We start from the raw sequence: 26,623 nt of genomic DNA, 5'->3' as shown, positions 1-26,623 counted from the left end.
TGTTCAAAAGTCAGAGAATTCCTTTATTACAAAGTCAGCATGTTGATGATGTTCCAAAGACATAAAGGGCAGAAAAATAGATGGAAATACAGCAAGTCTTTGATGAGGGATTCAGGTACATGCTACATAACTGCCAGACCAGAGGGGAAAAAAAAGAAACAGATCTTTAAAGCAGAGAAAAGGCTCTGAACCTTGAAATGATTTCCTTTCCTCAACACTTCTTCCTCACTTACCAACATAAACAGGAATGGCTCAAAATATATAAAACCCACCTCTCCGTACTTTACGAGCACACATACAGCAGAGGAAACGGAAGCAACTGGTATTTATCAAGAGTCGTAAGTGCTGACTAAACCATTTCTGCCTTTCAGGTCATTTATAATGAGCTGGTTAAAAAAAGAGTTATTTATCCTCAGTCAGCATCCATGCAAGAAGTCTAGCTTGTTTTGCTCGTATAAAAATCTGAAATCTGGTCTCTCTTCGCAGAGCAGATAAGAAACAGGAAGTGACTAGTGGAAGCTATTTAATATTTGTGAAATATGTCCAAAGCTGGGTTATCCTGAATGTCAGTCTGAGGGCATCCTGCAGCAGCAACTACTCAGTAGAAGAATGCAGGGGAGGGAGGTAGCATCTTCCAAACCAACTGCCCCTCTGGGATTTTAAGTAACACTGAGCCAGACTGAGCAGCACATAGCAGGTACATGGTGTCTGAGCATGACTGGATTCTTCCCTCGGGGGTTTTTTATTGTTAGGAGCGTCAGTATCAAGTTACATGCCTCGACTTTACAGTACAAAATGCTAATAAATACACTACCCCTTCATCAGTAATGCTCACTCGGGTAGCAGAGGATATAAATTCTGTTATTTGTGGGTGGAAAGGAGATTTAAAAGGAAGCAGCTCTGATTCATTGATAGGCCTCCAGTAATACAAAGTAGGTCCAGCAAACACACTGAACCAGACACACACACAAAAAGCGTACACAAATTAATTACACTGTCACACATCCACACAGAAAAGGTCAACATAAAAAAACAGTAGCATGAGGTTCCACTTTAAGTGAGAAGCTCTGCTGATTCTGCGTTACTGATGTACGAGCCAACATTAAACGAAAAACAAACCTGACTGCTGCACATAAAAGCAAAAGTTCGACATTTTGGGCTACGCTTAATTTACTTTCTGGCGGACATGAGAGCGATTGATATCACTTCCATATTTGTCCGTTAATTATAAAAAGTACCAGCACTTAGAAAACTCACTAATTAATTTGTACAGAGTAAATGAGATATAACATATCTCATATATATATATTAAGTAGTGCTCATCTGTATGACTGGGAGCTGTTGCCAGGCAATCAGTGGAGACTCTAGGAACTATGCTTGGTTCACAGAGTGGTAAAGGCATGGCGCACCCTACTCTCCCTCTGATTGGGTTGTTCTTATTGCCTTTCATGGTTGGGCTGGTTAGGTTTAGACATGAGGAGTGAGATTGGTTAGGTTTCGGGCATAAGATAATATCTGATTTCATGCACAGGCTCTGGTTTAGGGGCCCCCTGAGGCCTTGGACCTCTGGGACTGGGCTCAGTAGACCCGTTCTGTAATACACCCATGGGTTAGGGTAAGAATATTAGGGTAAGCTAATCAGAGGCAGAGTACGCCTAATTAGGGTGTCTTCACCATCGTCGGAAAAGTAAACCTGCAACTGGTTCATGGATGTATTGTTAGATCCACATTCTGGACCCAAAGATGGCACCTATTCAGTCCAATGAGACAGCTCGCCTGGTGCACATAGCAAAAAACTTTTAGGTATGTGGGCTTCTGAATGTGTGTGAGTTCCTGCATTATGCCATAAACTTAAAATTGTGGTGGCATCCAGATTTTTAAATCACTTTTCTCAGCTCAAGTTAAGTTTTACAATCGATCAAAAACTGATAACAGAATCATAACTGCCCTTGTTAGCAGTTCGAAGTGTCCCATAAACAGTTTCACAGACGTCTCTTTTAAAATAGTGGTCTGTGGGGAGAATGCTTTTTGGGGCTGCAATACTGCACGTGGCCTCTGGGTGGAATTGGAAGCAAGTGGCAGAGCTATATCCAGCTCTCTAATACATCCATGGCCTTTTTACCCCATTAAATGGCGGATTGTCGATTTTACGCTTTCATTTTTTTTGTACAGGATTAAACAAACGTGTTAAATGTGTTAATCAGTGAGATTTAGAGGTGCTGGTAGGTGGTTTTTGTTGCAGTTGGACCAAGCCAAGCCAGCTGTGTCCAGTCTTTATGCTCAGCTAAGCTAACCAAGAAAGCTGGGCATGAAAGCAAATAAGCCTATTTCCCAAAATGGTGAAATATTCCTTTAATGTCCGCACTGAGATAAAGGGTTATCTTAAGACACAAGCCCAATTTCTTTCCCCAGAAAATATATAACTATAATACATGAATTTCAACAAAATGTTGCCAAACCAAGACGCCGCTTTGTGGAATGAGCGCCTTAATTTCGTCACATGGAAACATGAAAGCAAATCACAGCCAAAAGGACAAACATCAATCACTACTCACAATGATTCTGAGTCTCCCCTTCATCCTGTCATTCATTCTTACTGATAGGAGCAGTAAAGGATGAAGATAGCGCCCCATCAACAAGGCACATTGGAGCGTAAAACTTAGCCATGCAATAATAAGGCCTTTTCAAACACTTCTTATCGTTACGATTTTAAGACGGACCGTCAGAATGATCTCTCAGAATCATGCTAGTAATGATTGCCTTTGCTTAAATTATAGTTTTGAAGCCAAATCTAAATCAGAAATAGTTTTCCTTCATGTTAGTTACAAATGGTGTGGAAAAAACAGCTTACACATTGTCAGTCCTGCGTCTTCAACATGCCAACTTAAATGTGAACACCTGATCCTTTAGTTCATCTCAACATTGGAGAAGAATTTTTCAATGAACAGCAACAATATATATCTTTTCATTAAGGTCAAAAGGGGTTGATGCAGTAATCCTGACATGAAAATTTGTTCCGTATAAAGCTAAGACATCATCAAAGGGGAATTTGATTATAAAAGAAAAATTACTGAAGAACTATTCAGGCACTGAACAAGAGAATTTGCACTCTGAGCCATCTTAACCCCGCTCTGTTGACTCAACACGGCCTCGTTTAAACACCTGAACATGAATCCCTTCTTTCAACCCCTCTGAAGAAATAATAACAGATATGACTGGAGCACGAGAGCAAAACGGTGCAGCGGAAATCTCACTCTGGCTGATCAATGACATTAATTACAACTAAAGGATGAGCGGAGGGAGGGAGCATTTGCTGGTATTCAGACCACTGAAACGACAGCAGTAATACTGACAGATTGATACATCTCACTACCATGTAAATGCATGCACTATGAATACTTGATTAAATTATTGCCCTATTGCACATTCAGTAGCACTGCAAGTTTTATGAAATGGACCTGTTAATGGACGCTGAATCCTTTCTACTGATCTCTCCTGTCATACAGACGTCGACTGCATTGCACCAAAAAATGCCCAGTGTTGTTGTGTTTCTGTCGGCTCAAGTAGCAAGCACTGTCACTGTAAAATGACTTAAATGTTAACGGACTCTGGTCTGAATTCCAGTACATACAACTTTACATCAAAGCAGCTCAACCACTTTAACTGAAGACTGAATTTAAGGGACAGTTCATCTCCTTTTACCTGTAGTGCTACTCATCAGTCTAGATCAGTGGTTCCCGACTGGTCCAGCCAGGGGGTCCAGATTTCTCTTCAGTCATTGGTTCAAGGTCCACGCAGTTTAATAGATTCAGCATCAACAATTGCATTTGGCAATGCTTTCTAGGTAGTTTTCTGTTTCTGTCGGTTAGTCACTCACTTTTCAGCAGGAAATAGCTCTTCAAAATGACACCCGTGACCCACTTTTGGACCGCAACCCACCATTTGGGGACCACTGATCTAGACTGTTTTGGTGTGAGTTGCTGAGTGTTGGAGATATCAGCCGCAGAGATGTCTGCCTTCTCTCGAATATAATAGAACCAAGTGGCACTCAGCACGTGGTGCTCAAAGGGCCACAACATGCTTTTGAAAAACTCAACAGCAATGTCTCTTTCCAGAGATCATGACTCAGTTACTCAAAGTAAATCCACAGACCTTGACGTGAGCAGTTTCATGTAGGAACTATTTTCTTTCTACAACTGACAACCACATCACCGCGCAGAAGGAAGCGTGTAACATTACAGCTCAGTTGCGGAGGATGTCATTAATGTTTAGATCTCGCGCCGTCACAAGCACGAGCATCTTGTCCATCACCCTCTACGCTGTGATACAGTTGCCGGGTATACTTTGGTAGGCAGAAAATAGTTCCAACATGAAACTGCTCACAACAAGGTCTGTGGATTATCTTGAGTAATCGCATTATGATTTCTGGAAAGAGACATTGCTGTTGAGTTTTTTATATTCAAGAGAAGGCAGATATCTCCAACACTCTGCAACTCACACCAAAACAGTCTAGACTGATAAACAGCACTACAGGTAAGAGGAAAAATATGTATTTTCAACTTTGGGGTGAACTGTCCCTTTAAGACCTTTCAAAATCACATCAGAAATGAGGATAAAAAAAGCCTTTATATAAAATAATTTACTTCATTTTACCTGACAAACACAAACGTAAGGAGCTGACACACTATCATCACTTCATGTGTGTGAGTTGAACTCAGCTTGCAAAACGTACATAGATCTAGTTTATCCTGAAAGTTCATTCTTGACTCAGGAAACAGTTTGACAATAAAGTCCTGAACTCAACTGGAGCTTTCAACCATCTCCGTCTTCTGCAGAAGGCCGTGAGAAAGTTTAAAGTACCAAAAAGGCTAGCAAGTGGGCTATATGTCAAGATGTTTTTCACTGTTCATGCCTATTCCGTCTGCTTCGATCGATTTAGTGTTATCTCTTATAAGCTTTTTTTTTTCAAAAAAGGATTGTGACAAAATGAATTTCGGGCTGCATTTGTCTTTTTTCATGACACTTTCTTTTACCTCCATGTCCATTCTGCCTCGACACAACCAAAAGTTCAAGGGAACGTTACACAAAAACAAAGATTCATATAAGTGAAACGCAGTCTGGGAATCAGAGTGTGTGGAAGAACAAAATCACACCACAGACAACTTCTCTCGGCTTTAGAGCCCACTGCCAGGCTACAAGAAAGGTATAAAATAATTTCGTTTAAATAAATAAAATTCTTAGGAGAAAGAAAATAAAACAGAATAAAATCAAATAACTGGGATAAAACACGTGACGCCTCGGACAAGCAGCTAATAAAAATTCCCTCCCAGAAAATAATTTCTTTAACTGATTTTTTCTCTTCTTTTCTCTTTTTTCTTTGTTTTTTTTGCAAAAATGAAAATATAGTTGTTTTTTTTCTCAATGTTCTTTGCAAGTGTCCATTTAAAAAAAAATTATAGTACCAATGAGTCCTCTTTGAAATATATCTACAGCTGTACAATATTTCTTGCAAGTGAAATTCATGAAAAAAAAAAAAAAAAGAAAAAAAAAAAGAAGAATAATTAGCGCATCATTTTACATAAAAAAGCCTCTTTACAGATATGGGTTAAAAAGGGTCATAATAAACAATATAAAAAGAAGATAGAAAGACAGCACTTGCTAATGAGATTCTTGGAGATTTGTCTTCTCTTCAATGGCCTGTTTCACTATTTCAGCCAACTTCAAACGGTCGACTTTATCGGAGAAGGATCGTCCTGCAAGGAAAGAGCTGGTGGTTAAGAACAACAACTTACACAGTGAAAACTTACCAATACATGTGTAAGTGATGTTTTTAACTGGTGAAGAGACCAAGACTGTACTTCTTAACTAATTCAAACTAACCTATCTTTTGTCTTTTACTTTTAATCTGTGTTCTATTAGGCTTTAACCACAGCGACTATTAGACTGTTAGTTTTGTTTTTAATAATTAGGGCTATAAAGTTATTTAAATTATTGATTGATTCTGCCATTTTTCTCATTTAAATGTTTGGTAGGGATGCAACAAGTGTAAAATTCTGGGCTGATGCTGATACCAATGTTTAAAATAAGAATTTGACCAATAGCTGGTACCAATCCCAATGTTTTTTGCTGTTATTTATTTTGTCTTGTTGATATTTATTCCTCCTTTTGTGCTGAACTATTATAAAGTCATTCCGCCCTTCATTACACATTACACTTACACTTTGTCTTTTCGTCCCAAAGGCCTCCCATGAAAGATCTCTGTTTCTCCCAAACATGTTTCCTATTCCCTGGGATAACGGGATGCTGTTAGTCTCGAGCTCTGCTGTTTAGCCTGCACAAAATTGACGTGACACAACAGAAGAACACTCCTGGCCACCGCCACTGGTAAATATCTTCTTATTTGCTGATAGGCTGATGGCTCTTAACAAGGCGAATATCAGCCAGTACTGATGTTTGGCCTATAAAATGGTGCATCCCTACTGTTTGCTCTTCAAGATATAAAAAAGGATGTAAAAAGGGTTTCACATAATACAAAGGTAACACCTTGTAATTTCTTGTTTAGTCTCAAACCTAAAAAGATTCAATTTACTATCTCATTAGTCTCGCTCACCAGACCTTTCTCAAGAAAAGAAAGGTCTGGCTGGGCTGACTCTCACTTTAAGATTGGAGAAAAAAACGCCCCAGCTGCTTGTATTTCTTTCAACCAACCACAGTCGTTCTGGGTGGTGCCACAGCAACGGTGCGCTTGCAAAAATATTGCCGGGGGGACACAGGTTTTGGTGTAACACGCCCACAAAAATATCGCCTACAGGACGCGGTTGAAAAACGGTTGAAAACTGCTACACAACCGGAGGTGGTAGGGCGGCACTTCAGCGGGTGGCTCGTTCCGCCCAATGAGAGGCTGATCTATGCAGGGTGGCTCGTTCCGCCCAATGAGAGGCTGATCTATGCAGGGAACTTCCGCCCACTCAGACTACTATCTCATAAGACAAAGAAAAGCTGCTGATCCTCACATTTGACAGATCGCAACCAAGTAATGTTTGGCTTTTTTGCCTAAAACAATGAATCAACTGACCTGGTCGTTTCAGCTCTACTGATAATCCATCAGTCCTCAACCATTCTTATTAGTCCTCTTTAAAATAAGGACCATGCACTAAAAACATTAATCTAAAAATGAGAAGAGATGATTTATGCCAGATTTAGCTATAAACTGATGTCCATCTGCAGTTTCTATTTGAACTGCAATGTAACGTTTGGTCTTGCATATGTATTTGTTGATATGGAGAACCGAGCTGTGTCTGTAACTGAGACAATTTTCTTTTGGCAGGCAGATGAAGCGAACAGGCCGGATATAAACCACAGCTTTTTCTAGGTTTTAAAAAAAGGTAAAACCACCCCTTTGCTTTCAATTGTTTGATACAAAAGAAAATTAGAACAGTATTTGCCAGATACAGATTAAAATAAAATGGCACTGACCATCCCAGCTGAGCCCCTGCAGGCCGTCTCTCAGCAGTTTACAGTCTCTGTTGAACCTCCAGGCTTCATACATCACTTCATTCAGCTTCTCGTCCTCGTTCTCTCCTGGACAAACATGAGGGACTATCTCAGCATTACAGGTGTCTTACACTGATAGCCCATTCAATTTGGGAAAAACAGAACATTTCTAATAACTGATCATCTATTTCCTGTGCACACCAGCACTTTCATTGTTTTGTTTTAATCTCCAGCTGGCAAAATACTTCTCAGTTTAATAGAAATGACTGAAAAGAAAACAATACTGTAATAGCAATGAAAATATGTTGTCTGTGGTGTGCTGTATATAGACAATATATACAGTGTACAAATTATGTGTAACTGGATCAGACACTTAAAGTTAACTTTTAAGACCTTTTCAAGATATTTTTGACTAAATTAAAAGACATTCAAACATTGCAGGTAAATGTAAGGGTAAGTATATACATGTGGTCGCATGCAGAGGTAGGTTTTATATAGGTATGAGGTTATTAAAGTGAAGTAAAGTGGTAGGTGCAAGTATAAAGACAGAGGACAGTTTAAGATTCAGTGGTAGGTTTAGAGATTTGTAACAGAAATGTGAACTTCCGCACAAGAGTTTGAATCATTTTGACAAAAAGAAATTAAAAGGTGGGTAAATTAAATTAGATAAGATGTTTGTGGCAATTCAAATTTAAGACTATGTCATGGCTTTTACAGCCTAATATTTATTACATTGAAAACTTAAAGGTCCTGCAGACACCCTGGTTATTTCTTCATTGAAATGCTGGTTGCACATCTGTTTAATTCATTAAAATTTAATGGCAGTGTGTGTTTCCTGACCAGCTTGTGGTAGTATACACTGTGCAATGACATCTCGTAATTTTTCCAGGGCTACGTTGGAGTCTTCTCCTCCGTTCTCTGGGTCGTGAATGAAGAAACTATCACTGGGCTTGGGGCTGCAACAGACACCAAAACACATTTCAGACCAAACTTTAATATCTTATCAAATACAAGGGCCCCAAAATACATAATAACATTATATGAACAATCAGAGATCCTATTAGAATAAAAGTAACTAAGGAGAAACAGACTTTAGTTTAGAAAGGTTGATAGGACAGATTGATGCAAGGACTTCAACAAAAGCAGTCATACCCTAGTAGTTTCCGCTTCCTGAGGATTGGGTTGTTGACAGAGTTTAAGGGCTTCAGGCTGACGTTCAGATCCTGAATTCTCATGTTGGCCAGCTGCTCAGCGTGGGCCTGCTGGATACCTGCAACCACCGCCTGGAGGGGAGAGGACAGACGGTAAGAAAAGATGGAAAAGGACGCCAATATGCTATATGTTATACTAAGTAAGCTGGTCCGTTTATCCAGGAACAGCAGCAGGACTGTACAACACTGGTGCAGTGCAACCTATTGCACTTTTAACTTCTTACTCACTTTGTCCATCATCATCTGGGCGGACGGCAGCACGTTATCTAGGGCCTCGGTGCAGTTGAGCCAAGGGTGAGCCAAGACACCTTCAATTGTCAGCCTCTCCTCTGGCTTTACCTTCAGCAGCCTGCAGGGGGCAGACGAGGAGAGAAGGCAGGACAAATTATTGGACAGAAGAAGCATGAGTGGAGAAGTGCGCAGAGGCATGGCAAAATGTAAGTGGGAGAAAAGGAGGCCCATAATTGAGCAGTTAGAATGGAGATGTTTGAGTTACTAAGATGAGAGCAGGGGAAAAGAAAAAGACTCACTTGCGTACGATGTCCTTGGCCATCTCAGAGATCTGGCTCCACTCATCTTCAGGGAAGTCAAAGCTGCCCGTCATGATCTTCTTCCTCATGTCCTTCGGGATGGTGCGACTGTGGTGCTTAGAGTAGAACGGAGGGTAGCCACACAGCATCACGTAGATGATCACACCGAGAGACCACAAGTCACAGCTCTAAACAAGGGTAGAAAAAGAAAAGAAACATTTATGTAAAAACATTTTCATATTATAAACAGCAGATATTCAGTTGTGGTATCCGAGGACAAATACTTGCCGTAAGAAGTCAAAATGCTTTGTTCAACAGCAATGTTAATATTGGCAGCTATTTTTGATTTAGTCTTAGTCTTTACATGAAAATGCTTATTAGATTTAGTTACATTTTAGTCAACTTTTAGTCATTAATTTTACTTAAAATGTTTTTCTCTAATTAAATTAGGCTAATACAGGTATCAACACTTTGACATCAAGGTGACAGTTTGTATCAAGTGTTGAAATTTCATTAAAATATAAAGAATTTACACATTTGCATTTGTCCAGCGGAGTTTTCGACAGATTTGAAGGATGATTTACGAGTCTACGCTTATTGATCATCATTTGAAAGGCTAAAAACCTCAAACTTTGATACCATAAATAACTAATTTGAGCCAACGTGACAAGTATCTGTACCCAGGTTTACTGTAAACTCTGACTTATCGATCTCATTGTTAAAAAGCAGCTTTATTTCAGCGTGAATTCTTTCTAAATCTGTAACATGTTAAGTTGGTTTGGGTCTCACCTTGTTATAAGTATAAGGAGTGGGTGAGGTAGGTATAATTCCAGACTTTTCCTTCTGGTGTCTTCTTTGAGCCTCAAGTACCTGGACAGAAATCACAGCAGAAGGGATACAACATGGAAATATGCATCAGCTTTCAACATCATTTAACATTTAAGACTGATGTGTGTACATTTAACAAGTATTTCTGGATGACCTCTATGTTTGCTTGCTTGTTACCTGAGGTGCTACGTAGTAGGGAGTGAACTGAGGGGTCATCAAGTCTCCTTGATCAATTTTGGCAAAGCCAAAGTCACACAACTTCACAGGTGCATCCTGTGGAAAGAAACAAAGACTCACAGAGTGAGAAATGTGAACATGGAGTGAGCATAGAAACAAATTTCTGGCTGAGTTTCACTTGACAAAATGTTTTAAAAAGGAATATATTCAGGTTACAGAGAGATTGCTGAAGGTGCTTCAGAGTTAGGGTGGATTTTGAAATCTAGGACTGAAAATGTAAGTTGGATATTTCCAAATGCTTCACAGTATCTTGACCATTTTGTGCCAAATACAGCCAGTAATTTTTCAGTGTCTCAAAAAGTAAAGCTGCAGCCTTACAGTCCAGCAAAGTTTATTTTCCTTTGAAGCAAAAGCATTAGTATTGGTGCAATTTTAAAACTGCATATTTGTGTCTGCAACTTCAGCGACTTACCAGAGAGTTATCCTTAAAGAGCAGGTTCTCTGGCTTCAGGTCACGATGTGCAATATTTAGGGAGTGACAATGTTCCAAGGCTTGACTGATCTAGAGTGGGAAGAGACATCTGACTGAGTCGCCACTCTCTGTGTGTGTGTGTGTGTGTGTGTGTGTGTGTGTGTGTGTGTGTGTTTGTCAAAACAGCCTTTAAAAAACAATTGATTTGAGCTGGTGTGTGTGTTGCTTCTTTTAACCACAAGTCTCACTTTTCAACTGCCTCATGCTGCTTTGGCCAAACAGGGGGGCTGCTAATGACATGGGGAGGCCGTTACACACAAAGAAACACGCGGACAGACACTAGTGGACAAAGACAGACTGACTGACCAAAATTAAATATCTAGAAAATTACAGAGGACATAAAACAAACCATCTGTATTTGCATGTGTCTTCACTTACCTGTTTGGTGACCTGACTGGCCATTTTTTCAGTAAAGTGCCTGTGCTGACTGATTCTGTGGAACAGCTCACCACCCTCCATCATCTCCATAACGATGAGGAGCCTCGCTCTGTAAGAAACAAGAGAGGTGGTGTGGATGTGTCAAAGGAAAGAGCTGAAGAGAGGAGACGGATTTAAATAACTGTAATTCTACACAAACAAATTCTCACACATTGAGCTCTTTACCTCGGGCTGGACTCATGCGGGAACTGGACACTGTTGGCGTAAACCTCCAGGATTTGCACTATGTTTGGGTGGTTGGCACACATCATATGGAGACGCACCTGCGTAGAGGAGAATCAGACACCCTGTATGTAGTAATTCATTTTAAAACCAGGCAAAATGACAACAACATAAAAGAGCACCCCACCCTGAGAAAATTAATCTTTTTGTCCTGAAGTTCTGGTGTTGAATGAGGGCCCTTCTCTGTCCACAAGTGATAAAAATAAAATAAAGATGACACAGCGGCTTGTGTCTATGAAGCTGTTTTTCATCACTGTTTCATGTCGTTCAGGATGTCTAGATGATATCTAATTGCAAATTGTGCAAGCCAAGAAATAGAGGATAGCAAGAAGGGTAACGATAGACCTTTTGACATGTCACTCTGTCACTGAAAGAAAAGCACAGGTAGGTGTGAATATTAAATCAAAGATGGCTGAATTCCATTTTGCTGCTTCAGTGTGGGCATCCTAGTATTGTTCATGCTGGCTCGCTGTCACTGTCATGCCTTGCAGTGTTTGCCCTATAATTGTACAGGACTGGTGACCCACACTAGGCCAAAAAATAAAATGCAATGCCAAAAATAATGGCAAATATCCATTCCAGTGTTTCCCTGAAATTCATTTGGTAGCAGGGCACTGCTCCAAGTCCATGAATAAGGCAAGTGTCTGTGGCTACTTCACATGTCTGTAATATCAGCAGGAGAGTCAAGTGTCTGTTATGTAAACTGAAGTCAGCTGAACAGGTGACGTGAAGAGAACGTTGACAGAAGGCTATCAGTTACAAAGAGGCTTGGTAGTGAACGACACACAAACGTTCTGACGCATTCTCTGTTTCTGTGTTTTAGCTGAGCTGGAAAACAGTATTTGGTCTGGCGATGATGTTTTGCCCTCATTGTTCTCCGTGGAGTTTGTCTGATGTTCTTCTTCACTGTTTTGGAAAAAGTAAAAGGCAAGTCAGCTTTAAAAGTGACATATTTTCTTTTTAAATAAGTGCTGTGTGGTGGATCTAATTTATGCCATGTGGTTCATGTGGGGTTTCAAAAAAGGAGCTGATAAATATTTGGAATAGTAGGCTAACTATTAAATATTCAAAGGAACTTTAAAGTGTTTAATTTGAGAATGTAATTCGGTGAATGAGTGCTTAGCTGTGTCACTAGTCCTTAGCTATTCAACCATGAAATAGGAACTTTTATATCCTGATATCAATACGTGTGGTGGCACTGTAAATTCAGTTCTAATATTACCATAACAAAGCCCTGCTATTTAACTTGACATTACCCAAAAGGGGTCGATACAACAACAGACAGTAAAGTGATGCCTCAGTAACTACAGAGAGAATCCCAGCTCATTTCTGTGGTTTCACCGTGTACTTGTTAAATCGCCAAACCCTGACACAACGTCTACACAGCCCGTGCAGTGAAAGCAGCTTCAGTTCTCTGTCTGTGTCTACACAGGACACGATCAGGCACAGTTCTGAGTGCAGGTCACCCATGTTTTGGCGTCAGATCACTGTTGTTGCACATGTAAAACAGGAAACAAATAAACTCTAAGCATGCAAAAACATCTCCTGTGTAGTCAAGCTGTACCAGAAATTCAGTTACCCACTCTCCGAGCTATGTGCATTACTCCTTGTAACATTTTATTGCTTCCTGTAAACGTGAAAGCCTTGTTTACTTTGTGTTTACCTTCATCAAGTCATGTTTGACCTGACAAAAATCTGCCTTATGAACTGTTTCCAACAGATTCTACGATTGTAACGGCAAATTATGTTGCTAAGACTTAATACATCGCAAATTGCAAGACAGGCAAAGACAGTGTTACCAAACATGTAAACTGAGCTGATCATTATTATGCATACAAACAAAACCGCTGCCTTTGAATATAGCATCCGAGGTACACCCTCATTCAAAAGATGATAGAAGTGGCTGAAGAATACTTTGTTTGGTGGTAATAATCTAATCTGCATTTGCTTCTCAGTGACAGCTTTCACAGTTCAGCAGCTTGTGTGTGAAGCAAATCTGTGTTGCTTGTTTTGACTGCATGTCTCGCTGCTTAACCGCTGTAAAAGCTGCTCGATCAAAACAGAAGGCTGCTAATGACATGGAGGGGCTGCTAGACATAGTGTTCACCACAGGAAGACATTGTTACGGACAAAGACGTCTGTACAGACCGACAGAGGAGGCACAGGAGACAAATTGATGAGGAAAGAAAAACAGGAATGAATAGAGGCTGATAACAGGCAGGCAGACAGAACAAAGCATATTGATACAGCCACAGTCAACACACAACAGGCATTCATCAAAAACCACAACAGTGTTTCCTCTAACCTCATTCCTGGCTTTGGGGCGATCAATGAGGATCTTCAGGGCCAAGCGTTCCTGAGATGATTTCTTCACACAAACTCTGAACAGGAAGAAAACAAGAGTAAACAAACATCCCAAGATAACCCGATCTGTGTCACAGATGTGAGTGTGTATGCAAAGACTTAATCATGTAGTTTCTGCAGTGTGGCAGGGCTTTTGTTACCAAACAGTCATCGATGTCGGACCTGCATGTGCTCTTGATCCTTGTCTGTAAAATGGTATCACTGTGTCTGAATATAAAATACGAAACCAGGCATTTTGCCACCATTCTTGTTTGTATGATAAAGAAGTGTGATCATTATCAAGTCAAGTACATTTTATTTATATACCCACAAACCACAAATTTGTCTTAGAGGACATCAAACGTTCAATAAAATGCCAGACAGTCTGCACAAGTACAAAACACAGCTGGTACCAATGTGTGGTCTAATAAAGTTTGAGAGCTTTTTTTGTTACTCTCTGCTTTTTCCTCAAATGATGTGTGGTCACGATGTTTTCCAATAAAAAGGTACACTGTTCAAGACATCCATTAACCCCTTGCCACAGGTGTTGCCCTTTAGTGACAAAATCCTCTGTCTGACAGTATCATGTAGCGGTGTAATGATACATTAGTCCGGATTGATATATCAGTTTAGTCATCGGCAATCCAATGTTATCAATGCAAAAGTATTGCAGCACAGAAATGCCAAATTAGGGGGCGTCAGTAGCGTAGTGGATAGTGCTGGCGCCCCATGTACAGAGGCATTGCCTCGCGGGCTCGGTTCCTGCTTGCAGCCCTTTGCTGCGTGTCAGTCCCGACTCTCTCTCTGTCTCCCCATTTCAGCCCACAAAAATAATCTTTAAAAAAAAAAAAAGAAATTCCTGACAAGTAGATTTTTCAATTGTGAAATGTCCTGCTTAAAATTCATCTTGGTTGCAAGGTGAGACCCACAATTTTTGGTAAAAAATATTCAGTATTGGGTTCATTTTTATTTCTATTTAAAGTTTTACTTTGTAGGATTTTCTTTAAAAACAATGTATAGTCTCATACAAAGGTAATCCCTCTCAATCATCACTTACGACTAGTGTTGTCACGATACCAAAATCTTTGTTTCGGTACCAATACCAATATGAATTTCGATACTTTTCGATACTCTTCGGTACTTTTCCTAAGGAAAAGTCCTTTTGGATACAAACCTTTAGAACAATAAATAGTAGGGGTGTAACGGTACCAAAAAAATCATGGTTGGGTAAGTACCTCGGTACTGACGTCACGGTTTGGTAACTCAAATGTTCCACCAAGTTTGTGTTGTCTCGTGTTGTCTCCCTTTGCGAGGCAGACTTTCTCTTGTCTTTTTTCACGTGCGCCAGCTGCGGATGTTGATACAGGTGTTGTCATACACACCACTTGCGCAATCTGTGCTCCAGTAGGAACAAGAAAGGCGTTTGTGTGCATAAATGAGTAAAATAAATTAACTAAATTAATGAATTGAATCAGTTTCAAAGTATTGGTATTTTCCAAATGCAGTATAGTACCGTTTGGAATACTCTAGTACCGCGGTACTATTTTAGTACCGGTATACCGTGCAACACTACTTACGACCCACTAGAGGTGCGTGGCTGTGTATTTATCTGCGAAGACTCTGCCCTGGATTTTCTTCTTTATTTGCTGTGGTCGGGACATGATTGGGCGTGTAGCCCCCCGGCCAGTAACAGCACACAGGTGAGTTCGGGACTTTATAAAAAGGAAGCCACCAGGTAGTAGCAGCATGCACCCAAGAGGAAGCTACAAAATCTAGGTAATATGTGCTGTGACATTAAATTTGACAGAGTTAGGAACAGTGTTTTGTCAACATCACAGTTTGTTGTGGGTCATATTAATCTTGTCTCCTCTTTTTCATGAAAGTAATACCAAAAAAAGCAATCTGAGTCTGTCATCTGTTTCAAATGAAACTACATTTCAGTATTACAGCAGCAGAACACAGATGAAATATGGACTGCACAATATACAATTCATTTTCTGAAAAGCCCATGAACTAGTTTTGCCCTCATCCGAGCAGCGAGGACTCAAATATTCACTTTAAACAGCAACCTCTGGCCCTTTAACTCAGATTACACTATTAAAGCATTACTGCAAGAAACATTCTGCTTCGGCCAAAGTTCACTTCACTGGAAAGCAATACCTGCCTAATGAATCACAGAGCTGGTAGACAGAGGGGGGGCTAGTACAATAAAATGACGTGAACGTATTGTGAGACAGAGAGGTGAGCAGAAGAATCAGAAAAAAGATTTGTATGAGCCTGAAGTCTGTATGAGTCAGAGTGAAATACAAAAGCAGAAAAACAACTGTCAGGGTGAGTAAGAGGTGCCCAAAAAGTTCCGGAGAACAGCATGAATCACAAGAGTTTAGGAGTGTGTTTACATAGAGGGCTGATGAGTCAATTTCTCAGTATTCTTGTCACTTGAGGCCAAAACTACACACGTCAGGAAATAACAGGCTGATCCAGATATGATTCCATGAAACCTTCAAAGTGCAGAATGGGCAGGAGGAATCAGTGGCACACATTGATATATTACAGCCTGCATCTAGCTGGAATCAGAAGGGCAGCAAAGACGAAATTGCACAAAACATAAACAGACGTAGAAAGCAGTTTGAGCAGACACTGCCTCTCTGTAGTGCTTTCCAATAAATCTAAAGACAAACAGAGGCTATTCCTATGAAGAGATTATAGCAGGGTTATCTGAGGCGACGAGGGCAAAGGTCAACATGTGCACAGACAGTTTAAAAGGGTGAAAAAAATGCAGCATTGTTGGCTAAAGTCTGAGTATAACAGATACTGCAAACAAGAGACACTGCATAGCATTAACAGTTTTAAGTTGAAGGCCAATGCAGAGTGAAGTCTTCAAACATTTTCTCTCTCCTGACAGAAAAAAGTCCAGTTTCAAAGCCTAATAATGACTTAAATCTGTGCTTTAGATTCACCACAAGACATAAAAGTAATTTGTGGTACTTATTCATAGTCAGTGTACTACCTACACCTACAGTAGATGGTGGTCAGCAAGCCCCAAGTCTGGAGAGGCAGACTGGAGTCCAACACAGAAGCTAAATAATGTACTGCTGCACACGGGTCAGCAGCAAAACATATTTCAGCTACTTAAAAAGAATCATTATTAGCTGAAGTACATACTAAATTTCTAATATTTTACCACCCGCCAGACAATGATTTCCAACGGGGAAAGGAAATCATTATATCGCTCTCTTCAATGCCAGACTCCATTGACAGAAACAGTAATTTAACATCGCTGAACACAGGAGCTGCCGGTTATGGTTTTGTGTGACTTTGGGGTTTAAAACGGTTAGTTTGGATTAATCAAAGCTGCACAACAACACAACTAACTTATTGGGGCAATGATAGAGCAGCAGGTCTCGTGTTCAGTGAGCTAAAATTACTGTTTTTGTCAATGGAGTTTGGTGGCTTTGACGAGAGCATTGATGCGGAACTGAAGCTGTTAACATCTTCCCTGTCAAAACATGCTGTCTAAGGGAGACATAAAGAGGTGAAAATACTCTCAATATAGCACAAACTTAAGCTGTTATAGATTTTATTTAGGGCTGCTAAAATATGTTATCCTGCTGCCCCTCATCCACAGCAGTATATTGCTTAGCTTCCGTGCCCACTTCTCCAAATTTGGGGCGTGCCAACAGAAATCTGCTGTATGCAATACATCAGTTATGGATAAGTACCCTATACAACCCCACTTCAAAAAAATCCAAACTATCCCTCTATTGGGTTAAATGTAAATCAGCTCAAACGTCATTGCTGCTTATTGTTAGTATTCCAGAAATGTGTCTTAGAGTGGAAAATATTGGAGAGAAGAATGCAGAGAGGAATGCAAATATAAGAGAAAACTGCTGAGTTTTATCAATGAGCCCTCGTGCAGCCACGAGAATCCACTACTGAGTGCAGCTTCTCAAAAGATTAGCTGCCATAACATGAGGACTAAAATCTGTCAAAGCCAAAGAAACAGACATAAACTCACTTAACATGTATTCATTTCCACAAAGAACTTTCAAAAACAGGCTTAGATTCTTCCACTCATGGGTGTGAGGGACAAAACTTTGGGGTTGGATTCAAGCCTTGGATGCTGCGGTTACATGTGTTACTGTGTCCGAGCCAAATGGGCCCCCACCAGCTACAACAAAAACCGGTGCCAAACATCTCCATATTAAGCCATGAGTTGCGCCGGTGTTACACACTAATGGTCGGTCCGGTCTGTTAAAGCCCCGTCAAATGACAAGCACCTGGCCCCTTCATACTCTCAATACGTGTTAATGTGTCAAGGATAACGTCAGACTGTGCCGGTGAAACAGTGTCACAGTGAACAAGATGTAATAAAACCCCAGAAGAAGTAACATGTCGGGAGTTTTTTGGCAGCAGTCACAAATTTTGTCCATTCCACAGCACAGCCCTGCTTTGACATTACACTTGAATTCAAAGTTTAAAGTGCCAAAATGTGGCTGCAGCAGTACCAACAGGACTCTACAGCAATATTTATAACTACAGTTCAGTCATACACTGCAAGGGCTGAGCAATATATCAATATTTATCTCTCTCGTGATCCTATCATGGGTTTTTGGAATATTCTGAGTCACGATACACAAATAAACGCTACACATATAAACATAACTAGAAAGCAATCTCAACTGACGCTGGCTCTGCTCTCGCAGCTGGGCTTAACCCAGCATGTCAGATTTCTCCCAGTAGGATTTCTGCATTCCTAAACAATGCCAGTTGAACCCATTTCCATCAAAACCAGGAACACAATTAAACAGTTTTCCAACCACAAACAGATACCATAATGATGTCCTCTGGTTATGCAACGCTACAATGTACTCCCAGTTTCATCAATGCAATACTGGTCCAGCGGCAACAGTTAAGACATCAATCTGATGCGGCACAAGCACAGTAAAAAAAAGGGTAACATTTGGAGACTGGAGAAAAGTACTTTTTGGCACACTCTCGCTCACACTCACCTGACAGGTCCACTGATGCCAGCTCCCAGCTTCTGTGTCCAGTTGATGTTGTACTCATCTAGAATGGACGTCTCCTGTCGGGGAGAGAAACCACATTAAACAGAACATCAGATGTTAGAGGAAAAACAATTAACAAACTGTCCAGATGTGGAGTGTTTTCCATTTCACAGTTATCAGCATAGTATTTAACATGCAGCACAATAACCAGCCCACTGCCACCCATCCCCATGACAAAGAAAAAGGAGTTATGCACCAGAAAGACCATTCCAGATCATTGTCAGTACCTAGAGTATCAACAGAGACAGCTGTTTAGCATCATAAAGACTTCTCATCTGATTTTTAAACAAAATTCATGAGACACAAAAGAGTTTGTCAGTTTCTACTGAGTAACACTGCTGTAAATTCTTCCCCATTGTGTCCGTAGTTCTGGGTTGTGTAATATCTGCCTTATCCATTATCACTTGTCTATAGTGGCAATCCTTAATGCAGATTATTCTGGAGAAAAGACAGCCTGGCTGCTATAAAACACAGATGTCTGGGCAGGTTTAGCCACTGTTGCTTGTAAAAGGATTAACAAAGAAGGATGGGATGCTGTCCCAGAAGGAGGGAGAAAACCTTGGTAATCAACTGAATTAAAAAATAGTGGAATTGAGTTTTTAGGATCAGACTTGTGCTGTATTTGAATACATATTTGGTTTGTCAGTATTTGCAACTTTGTGCTGTATTTGAGTAAAGAAACTTAAGGGAACCATCCTCTTATAAAATCCCAAACTTAAAATCAGACAGTTATTAAATTAGCCTGGACCTTTTCCTGCTTTGCTGAGAATATATTGGTCTTGGCCGGCACAAAGCAGTTAATTGTGCGCCACTGCCAACAGGCACCATAATTTCTCCTCCCTATCACCGTCCTGGCCAGTCCAACCTGCTCTTTGTAAACACAAAGAGTCTGATGATAATCAGGATTCATGATGATTACGTAACGCAGGACGCGGGGCGCCTCAGCTGTTACAACTACCCTTGGGTGTGTTGCACCATAAACTTTACATCTTTAAAGGACTGCACCACGCCCAACAGTGGCAGATAGTGGGTCTGGTTTGAAGTGTGCCAGGATTTGATACCAGGGAAAGTGGATAAGCTCAAAGTTCGCTAGCTACTCCTCTAATCTTTATTCATGATAACGGCCCCAGTATGTGTTGCAGTTCTCAGTACGTTTTCCTAAGTCAACCAAGCATTGGGTACATTCTGAACCCACTGTGAAAGCAGGGGGCCACTTGAGATCACATTTTACTGCTAGCATAAATGCTCGGGCAGTGACACATTGAGGGGAGCAGGCCAGGAACAAATCCCAGAGCCAGGGTGTACGGGAATATTGCCTGTAGGACCGTCACCATTCCAGACAGAGCCAAGCTCCACAGTAATGTTTAACAAGGGTAAAGCTTTCCATAACACATTGCTCATGGTTCACAGTTCTACTATTTGTAGCCTACACAAGAACTCTTGTCAGGAGATGTCATGAGGCATATCAATTTATGACAGCTCATGCAAGATTCAAATGTTCTTTATAGTGCAGCCTTCACTGGAAACATAACTGCAGCAATATGCAATGAAGTCCATGTGGGCGGAAGTATCATTGAAAATCATGTTGTATGAAACAAGGAAATGACAAAACAATAAAGCAAGGAAAGTCAGTGTGCAGCTGACATTCTGCAACAATGATTTAGACATAGTAACATATCTGACATCAGTGTAAAAGGTTGCAGCTTTACTTGTTTAGATCAAGCTTCATTAAATCAAGACCAAAGATGGTTACTACTGCAGAAGTGGAAACTGCTGCAACGTCTACTTGCATAAAGATTCACATCTGATGATCAAATTACCTTGATGAACTTGTCTGCGTTGTTATCCTCCGACATGGTGCTGCACTCTGGACAGATGAAGTCTGCCTCGCCAATCTCAGACAGTTGACAGTAGACACAAAGCGTTTTTCTCTGACCTTCGCAAAGTTTCGGTCTTGCAACCCTGGGTTGAGCCAAGGCTTGTTATATTAATACTGATGACAAGACAAGGCCATTTGGGCAAAATGATATACAGCCACCGGTTAGCCAAAGCCCAGTTTCCTTCCCTTGGAGACCTGAAGCCCACCAGCCGGTACGGTGTGACTTTAGCTCAGGCCAGCAGGACTCACAACCTCGGGGTCCGACTCGCTCTTCCAATCGTCTTAAACTCACTGTGGTGACCATGTAGAGTGCCAAACTCCGAGCAAGCTGACCAGAACAGTCGAAGACAAGTCCAATCTGGACTAGCCTACCACTTTTGGAGGCGCACCGAGCATGGGACAAGAGGTGTATTTTTAGCCAGCGCAATGAGAGCAGAGCTCTGCTAACACCGGGGACTGCTAGCTTGCTAGCAAGTAAGCGAGTGCCACTCCATCCCGCGGTCAGGGCAGATTATTACACAGCAAACGCAACCGTAAAAGGTGATGTGGACTAACATTAACTAAAAATCATCCATACTATCCTCGATGAGCGCTCGGTTGATCTGACACGACGAGCACACCGTGTTCCCAGAAGCACAGCAGACTATTATGTCGTCGAGCCGAGCCTGCTAACGCGCTAGCTTGTTAGCTGAGGTGGCAAGTTAGTTTTCCAACTCTACACAAACCCACAGGTGTTAACATTCTTCCGCAAGACGACGTAATAAAAATCAGCGCTCGTGCTGACAAATAACACCATCTCACTGATGAAAAGGGTTAACAGAGAATATTTTCAGAGGTGACCAAGTAGATACACACATCTCTGGTCTATTTTGCTAATCCCATAGCTGGTTGTCAGAGGGAATACACAACCCGAGTCGGCACTACGCAATAGCAGTCCGTCCTGAACGCCTGATTAAAAATCATCGACACGTTTCATAAATTCGGACATTATGGGGAAAAACTTTGCCTTTTAAATCATTAAATGTATATTCCTAATACGTGTAAAACGTATATTGGTCAGTACATTTTTTTAGATTAATTACTTTAAATTTCGATGAAACAAGCTTGGAACGGCCAGACTCCTTTGAGTCCTTGGGTCCTTATAAGGCCCCAGTTTTCTTTTTAAAAAGAAACTTTATTGACAGTTAACGTTTTGCACAAACAGTAAGGCTCACTTGTAAGGTAGTACTGAAATATTGTTGCATAACACACACAAATTAAATTAGAAGATATAAAAAAAACTAAAATAAGTTAGTTCGAGGTACTTTGTATGTTGGAAAAGTCTGCATTTTGCTATTCATAAAATTCAAAGCAGCAATTAAGGTAAGGGACTGTTCTCTACTTATCAGAGGAAGGGGGTGGCTAATGTGTGACTTATTTATTTATTTATTTATTTATTAAATCTTGATCTTCCCCGAAGCTACACATATTTTTCCTTGAGCTTCCCTGGGGGAAAAATACACGACCCTCCCTCCACCATAAGCAGTCCCTAATCAATTATTTTTATGTTCACACCAAATGTAGGTATTGGGGCAAATGCGACAGACAAACAGCACGGGAATAAGAGTTATCAATAAAGTAAACAGCTAATTTCTTAAGCAAAATGCAAATCCTCCTTACAAATCATAGTGATTTTTTTTAAATGAAATATCGCAATTTTTTAGCAAAGATTTGGTTTTGTTTTCCAACAGAACTGTCTGTTGCACATGATGTGTTCAAAGATTGTTGGAAATTTGAAAATCTGACAATTACTTCAGTTTTTACAATGGTGTGATTTTGGCAATTTTTAATGAAAACATTCATATGAAACTTGGAGACGAATTTGGGGGTTCAGATGGTGTCTAAAATAAATACAAAATACAGCCATTTAAAGTTGTATGTTCCTCCCCCAAGACAAAATTAAAGAAAAAAAATTGTAAAAAGTGCAAACATTATTATCAAAATTAAATTCAATATGAATAAATGAATAGCAGGGTTAAAGAGTTGATCAATTTGAAATGCACTTCTTTCACCTTAAGAAGAACAGGCCATCAAATGTGGTTTGTCTGCATCTTTTTTAATTGTGGATTCAAAGAATTTTTTAAAGACTAGAATTCTGAAATAAATCTGATGTGAAACACCCAAATAACTTTGAAATTGTACTTTCCCTGAAGTTAGACTGTTGATTAAAGGAGAGGGGAGGTATGGAAGAAGTGTACCTCACCGACATCAGGAGTCCAGTTGAAATTGCTTTCAAAACAGTGGAGAATTGTTTTTATTGCTGTGAAAATTATATTTCGAATTGAAGTTCTCAAAAGAGAGAACATTGCCTGTGCCATCTAAAATGTTCATAACAGACTAGACACTCTTCCCATTCCATTCAGGGATTTGTTTCTGTGCACAATTCATCTGTTGTTCCAGAAAGCTGTATATTGGGTAAAGAGGTCGTGATTAAAAAGTAATTTCCAATACGTAAGTGCCTGCTGATGAAACAGTGAGAGTTTGACCTGAAGTCACAAAGCAAGACAAACACAATACCACTTAATTTCCTAAATATCTCTCTGGACACACTGCACCAAAAACCATTGTGCCATCAAGGTTACAGTCTTCATCATCTTTGACCCTTTTGTAAATGATGAGTTTTCTTTTTCCATTTTAGTTCAAAATTATTGTGGTTATCCATCTTTTTAATCTTCTTTGACAAAGTAATAGAATAAGCAGGGTAGATCTATCTGGACAAACTGCGATCAAAATAAGGTCAAAGCTCTTTGTAACCATATAATACATTTTGATTTAGGCAGAACTTTTCAAGGTTGTCATTTAAACTTTTAATTTAGTTCTCATTTTTAGTTAGTTGTCTACGTATTTAACTTTTGATTTAAAAGGGATTACTTGGTATCTTGCTATAGGGGACAGTCATAGCAAGTTAAAAAAACGTTTGTATTTCTCTTGCAGGACTCACATATGGGGATAACACTGGTCTTCAAACTGGTCCTCTATATTTTCTTCCTAGTGTTTTCCTTTTCATGAACACCTGAAATGAACACTACCATTTTAGGCACACCTGTAGCCTACAATGCAGTGAAACAACCCTGCAATTATCCCATCTTTATTCATTGTATAATCTTCAGTTTTTGTTGATATTGTGTCAGAGCGGTAGCCTATTGTATTTTGTAATATCCATTAGCGGTGGCATCATATTGGACTTCTTTATTCTGAAAGGTGCTTCTATTATTTTTTCCACCCACTTTTGTCCACATGATGGGGACAAAATCTGTGTGCAGTAATTACTCCTATTTGAATCCCATCTGAGATGTCAATTCTTCAATACAAAAACTCAAATGCAGGTAATTTCCTGCATGTCTCCTGCTGATAGAAACAATGATTGAAAGCATTAATCAATGTTTTAAGCAGAAAACAAATTGATGCAGATAGTGCTTTAAGATGTAATTAGGATATAATGGGGGAAAAAAGCATCTGACCTGTGGACATAGTCTCCTCATGAAGTCTGTAGGTGCTAATGTGGTCCTAAGTTAGATTTACTGGATCCTGGAAATGTGAAAAAGGACGATGAAGATTAATGTGTCATGTAAAATAATTAATTTTGTTTAGACCCTTGTTGTAATTGTGATAAGGCCCTTTGTATTTTTAATTTAATATTGATTTACTGCAGGTATTCTAGGTAGGCTATTTATAAATAGAATGGAGATACACTAAGAGTATCATATAGATATACAGCAGAAAAAACACCAAATGTAATTATATATACATGTGAAAAGCAATCATATCAAAAACCTGTCATGTAATTTTTTCATGTTTTGGGAAAAATGATGCCTATTTGACATGCATACATCCTCTCCTCCAGCTGCACAACCTTTAATATTGTGTAGATCATGAAATCATCAATATGTATTTATATCATTAAGCTAACATGCTGTTACTTTAATTTACCTGCGCAACCACTTCCCTATGTGCAGCTATCAGCTATCGTCGGAGTCAGACCACTTATTAGTGAGATGTGCATATCTCAAGTAAAGTGTCATCTTTATCAATCAGTCATATTGTAGCGTGTAAGTGTAGCTACCATCAATGTGCACACACAGGCAGCGTGCAAATGCAGTGTTTCTATGTGTGTGCGTCTGTGTGTGTAGTTTGTTCGCCGGCTCACGTGGATGCCACAAAACAGCCAGGGAAGATTCATGGACTTCCTGAAAATAGTGCCATGTTGTATGTGTAACTGCGCACAACAAATGCGTATCTATATGTTTCTTTTAGTACTCTATGTTAAATGTGATGTTATTTGTGTTGTTAGCAGACAGATGTTTGTGAGAGAACACAGTGTAATGGATATTTGGTTAGATGTTATGAGCCGTTACGCCTTTCATATATCCCTCCGCTGTTTTTTGTCCCCTTTCAGACTGTTTTGGTCTTTTCGCTGTTAGCAACGGAAAGAACCCGAGATAGCTGTAAACCCTATTTTGAGATAATTGAATATTTTTGTTAGGATTACATAACAAATTGACAAGAGGTGTAACACCCATGTTTATTTTGGAAGAGTGATTGGCGCGTGTTGTCTTTTTTAAATATTATTTTTTTCCGTTTTAATAGGAATTGTACAGATTGCTAATTTAGATAGCAACTGTTAGCGAGCTAGCTTCCTAGCATAGCATCTTCCTCAAGAGGCACGTTGACATTACCGTGCTTGCTAGCTAGCCAGACCGTAGGACTGCTAACGTTAGCGAGCTGTCACACAATCACACATCGTCAAGAAATTGCGGTGTAAAGCTGGTCGTTTTACCACGCCGTCTTTTATGGGATCACCATGTCAATGAAGGCCGGTGGAAATCGCAGCAAGCCCGGCGGTGGCAACACCGCTGGTGCCACCGCCTCCGGTGCCGGAGGAAGCGGCGGGGGAAGACAGAATCTGGGCAGGTCTGTGAAATTAAAACGTCAACTTAGCGAAATAAAAACACAGCAGCGGTGGTTACAGTGGCCAGTTTTCAGTGCTTGGACACAGTCGCTTCTAACAGCGGCAGTTTTGAGAGATGACATTCCCGTTAAGTGGTCCAAAACTAGTATGCGTTTCTGAACGTTATGTGGGCCTTGCGACGTGTTGGTCACCTAGCGTAACGTTATGCAGTTTAGCTAGCGAGGCCTGTCTGCTTGCCCCAATAATGTTGCAACTTCGACGTTACGTTGCCTCCTCTTGCATGGTAAATTAAACACAGCATCTGATCTCTGATGTATTTAGACACGTTTACGTGGACGAACATTTCCCCACATGTGTGTAGCAATGATGCTGCTCGCCAAGTTGCTGGTATCAGTTTACTATCAGCTTGGAGTCAATTTAGCCACCGTTAATTAGCCGTTTGACAGCCCATGCTTGTAATTCAGTGCACTTGCCTCATTCAGTAACACAGCGGCTAGCTAACGGGACAGCCTGCCGACTTTTTCCAACCTAGGGGACTGCGATAAAACAGCTGTGTTTGTTTTCATCTGACTGTCATTTAGGTTGGTACGTTACCGCAACATTGCTGCAACGGGTTTGCCAAGAAATTGTAATCGTAAACGTGTGGGCGCACGGAAGAAAGGGGCGGGTGTGGAGACGGGGTTGAGGAGGAGAAGGGGGAATTATAGACCGACGGGCTTTCAACCTTGACGTTGCCGTAGCTGCTCGTATGAAATAGTGTCCTTGAAGCATGACATTTCTGCACGAGTCCTCCCTAAGATAAAGCTAACACGCACTGTCAGTGCAGGAGCTGCATGCGTATTGTGAATTTTGGTGGTGATAATTTGCTCAGGCTTCTATTCACCGGTCACTAGGACAGTACGTCCCATTCATTGCGTAGGTTTCATCCATTAAGGCCGTGCAGAGATATTGT

The 26,623-nt window shown here is 40.4% G+C and overlaps 2 protein-coding genes across 10 annotated transcripts in view; one reads left to right on the top strand and one right to left on the bottom strand.

Moving 5' to 3' along the window:
- Positions 1 to 2: 2 nt before the first annotated feature.
- Positions 3 to 21,630, bottom strand: mapkapk5 (MAPK activated protein kinase 5). Of its 2 annotated transcripts, XM_050050816.1 has the most exons (14): positions 20,665 to 21,629; positions 18,788 to 18,861; positions 13,738 to 13,813; positions 11,376 to 11,473; positions 11,151 to 11,259; positions 10,713 to 10,802; positions 10,241 to 10,336; positions 10,025 to 10,105; positions 9,236 to 9,423; positions 8,934 to 9,054; positions 8,647 to 8,777; positions 8,335 to 8,450; positions 7,477 to 7,581; positions 3 to 5,753 (listed from the first exon to the last, which is right to left on the bottom strand). In XM_050050816.1, the coding sequence occupies exons 1-14, from the start codon at positions 20,698 to 20,700 to the stop codon at positions 5,659 to 5,661; spliced, it is 1,416 nt and encodes a 471-aa protein (XP_049906773.1). In that variant the 5' UTR covers positions 20,701 to 21,629; the 3' UTR covers positions 3 to 5,658. The 2 variants fall into 2 exon arrangements, with proteins under 2 accessions (XP_049906773.1, XP_049906774.1); XM_050050817.1 differs by lacking the exon at positions 10,713 to 10,802 and having other exon boundaries at positions 20,665 to 21,630.
- A 3,537-nt stretch (positions 21,631 to 25,167) lies between these two features.
- Positions 25,168 to 26,623, top strand: part of atxn2 (ataxin 2) — a 30,567-nt gene continuing 29,111 nt past the window's right edge. For all 8 annotated transcript variants that reach the window (XM_050050619.1, XM_050050615.1, XM_050050614.1 and 5 more), the window contains exon 1: positions 25,168 to 25,673. In XM_050050619.1, coding sequence (XP_049906576.1) covers positions 25,564 to 25,673 — 110 coding nt within the window. In that variant the 5' untranslated portion in view covers positions 25,168 to 25,563. The remainder of the gene's footprint in view (positions 25,674 to 26,623) is intronic.

The sequence above is a fragment of the Epinephelus moara genome, chromosome 8 (genome assembly GCF_006386435.1).
Source record: "Epinephelus moara isolate mb chromosome 8, YSFRI_EMoa_1.0, whole genome shotgun sequence".
Taxonomy (NCBI): Eukaryota; Metazoa; Chordata; class Actinopteri; order Perciformes; family Serranidae; genus Epinephelus; species Epinephelus moara.
Note: the sequence above shows the minus strand (reverse complement) of the source record. Positions and strands in the feature narration are given on the sequence as shown.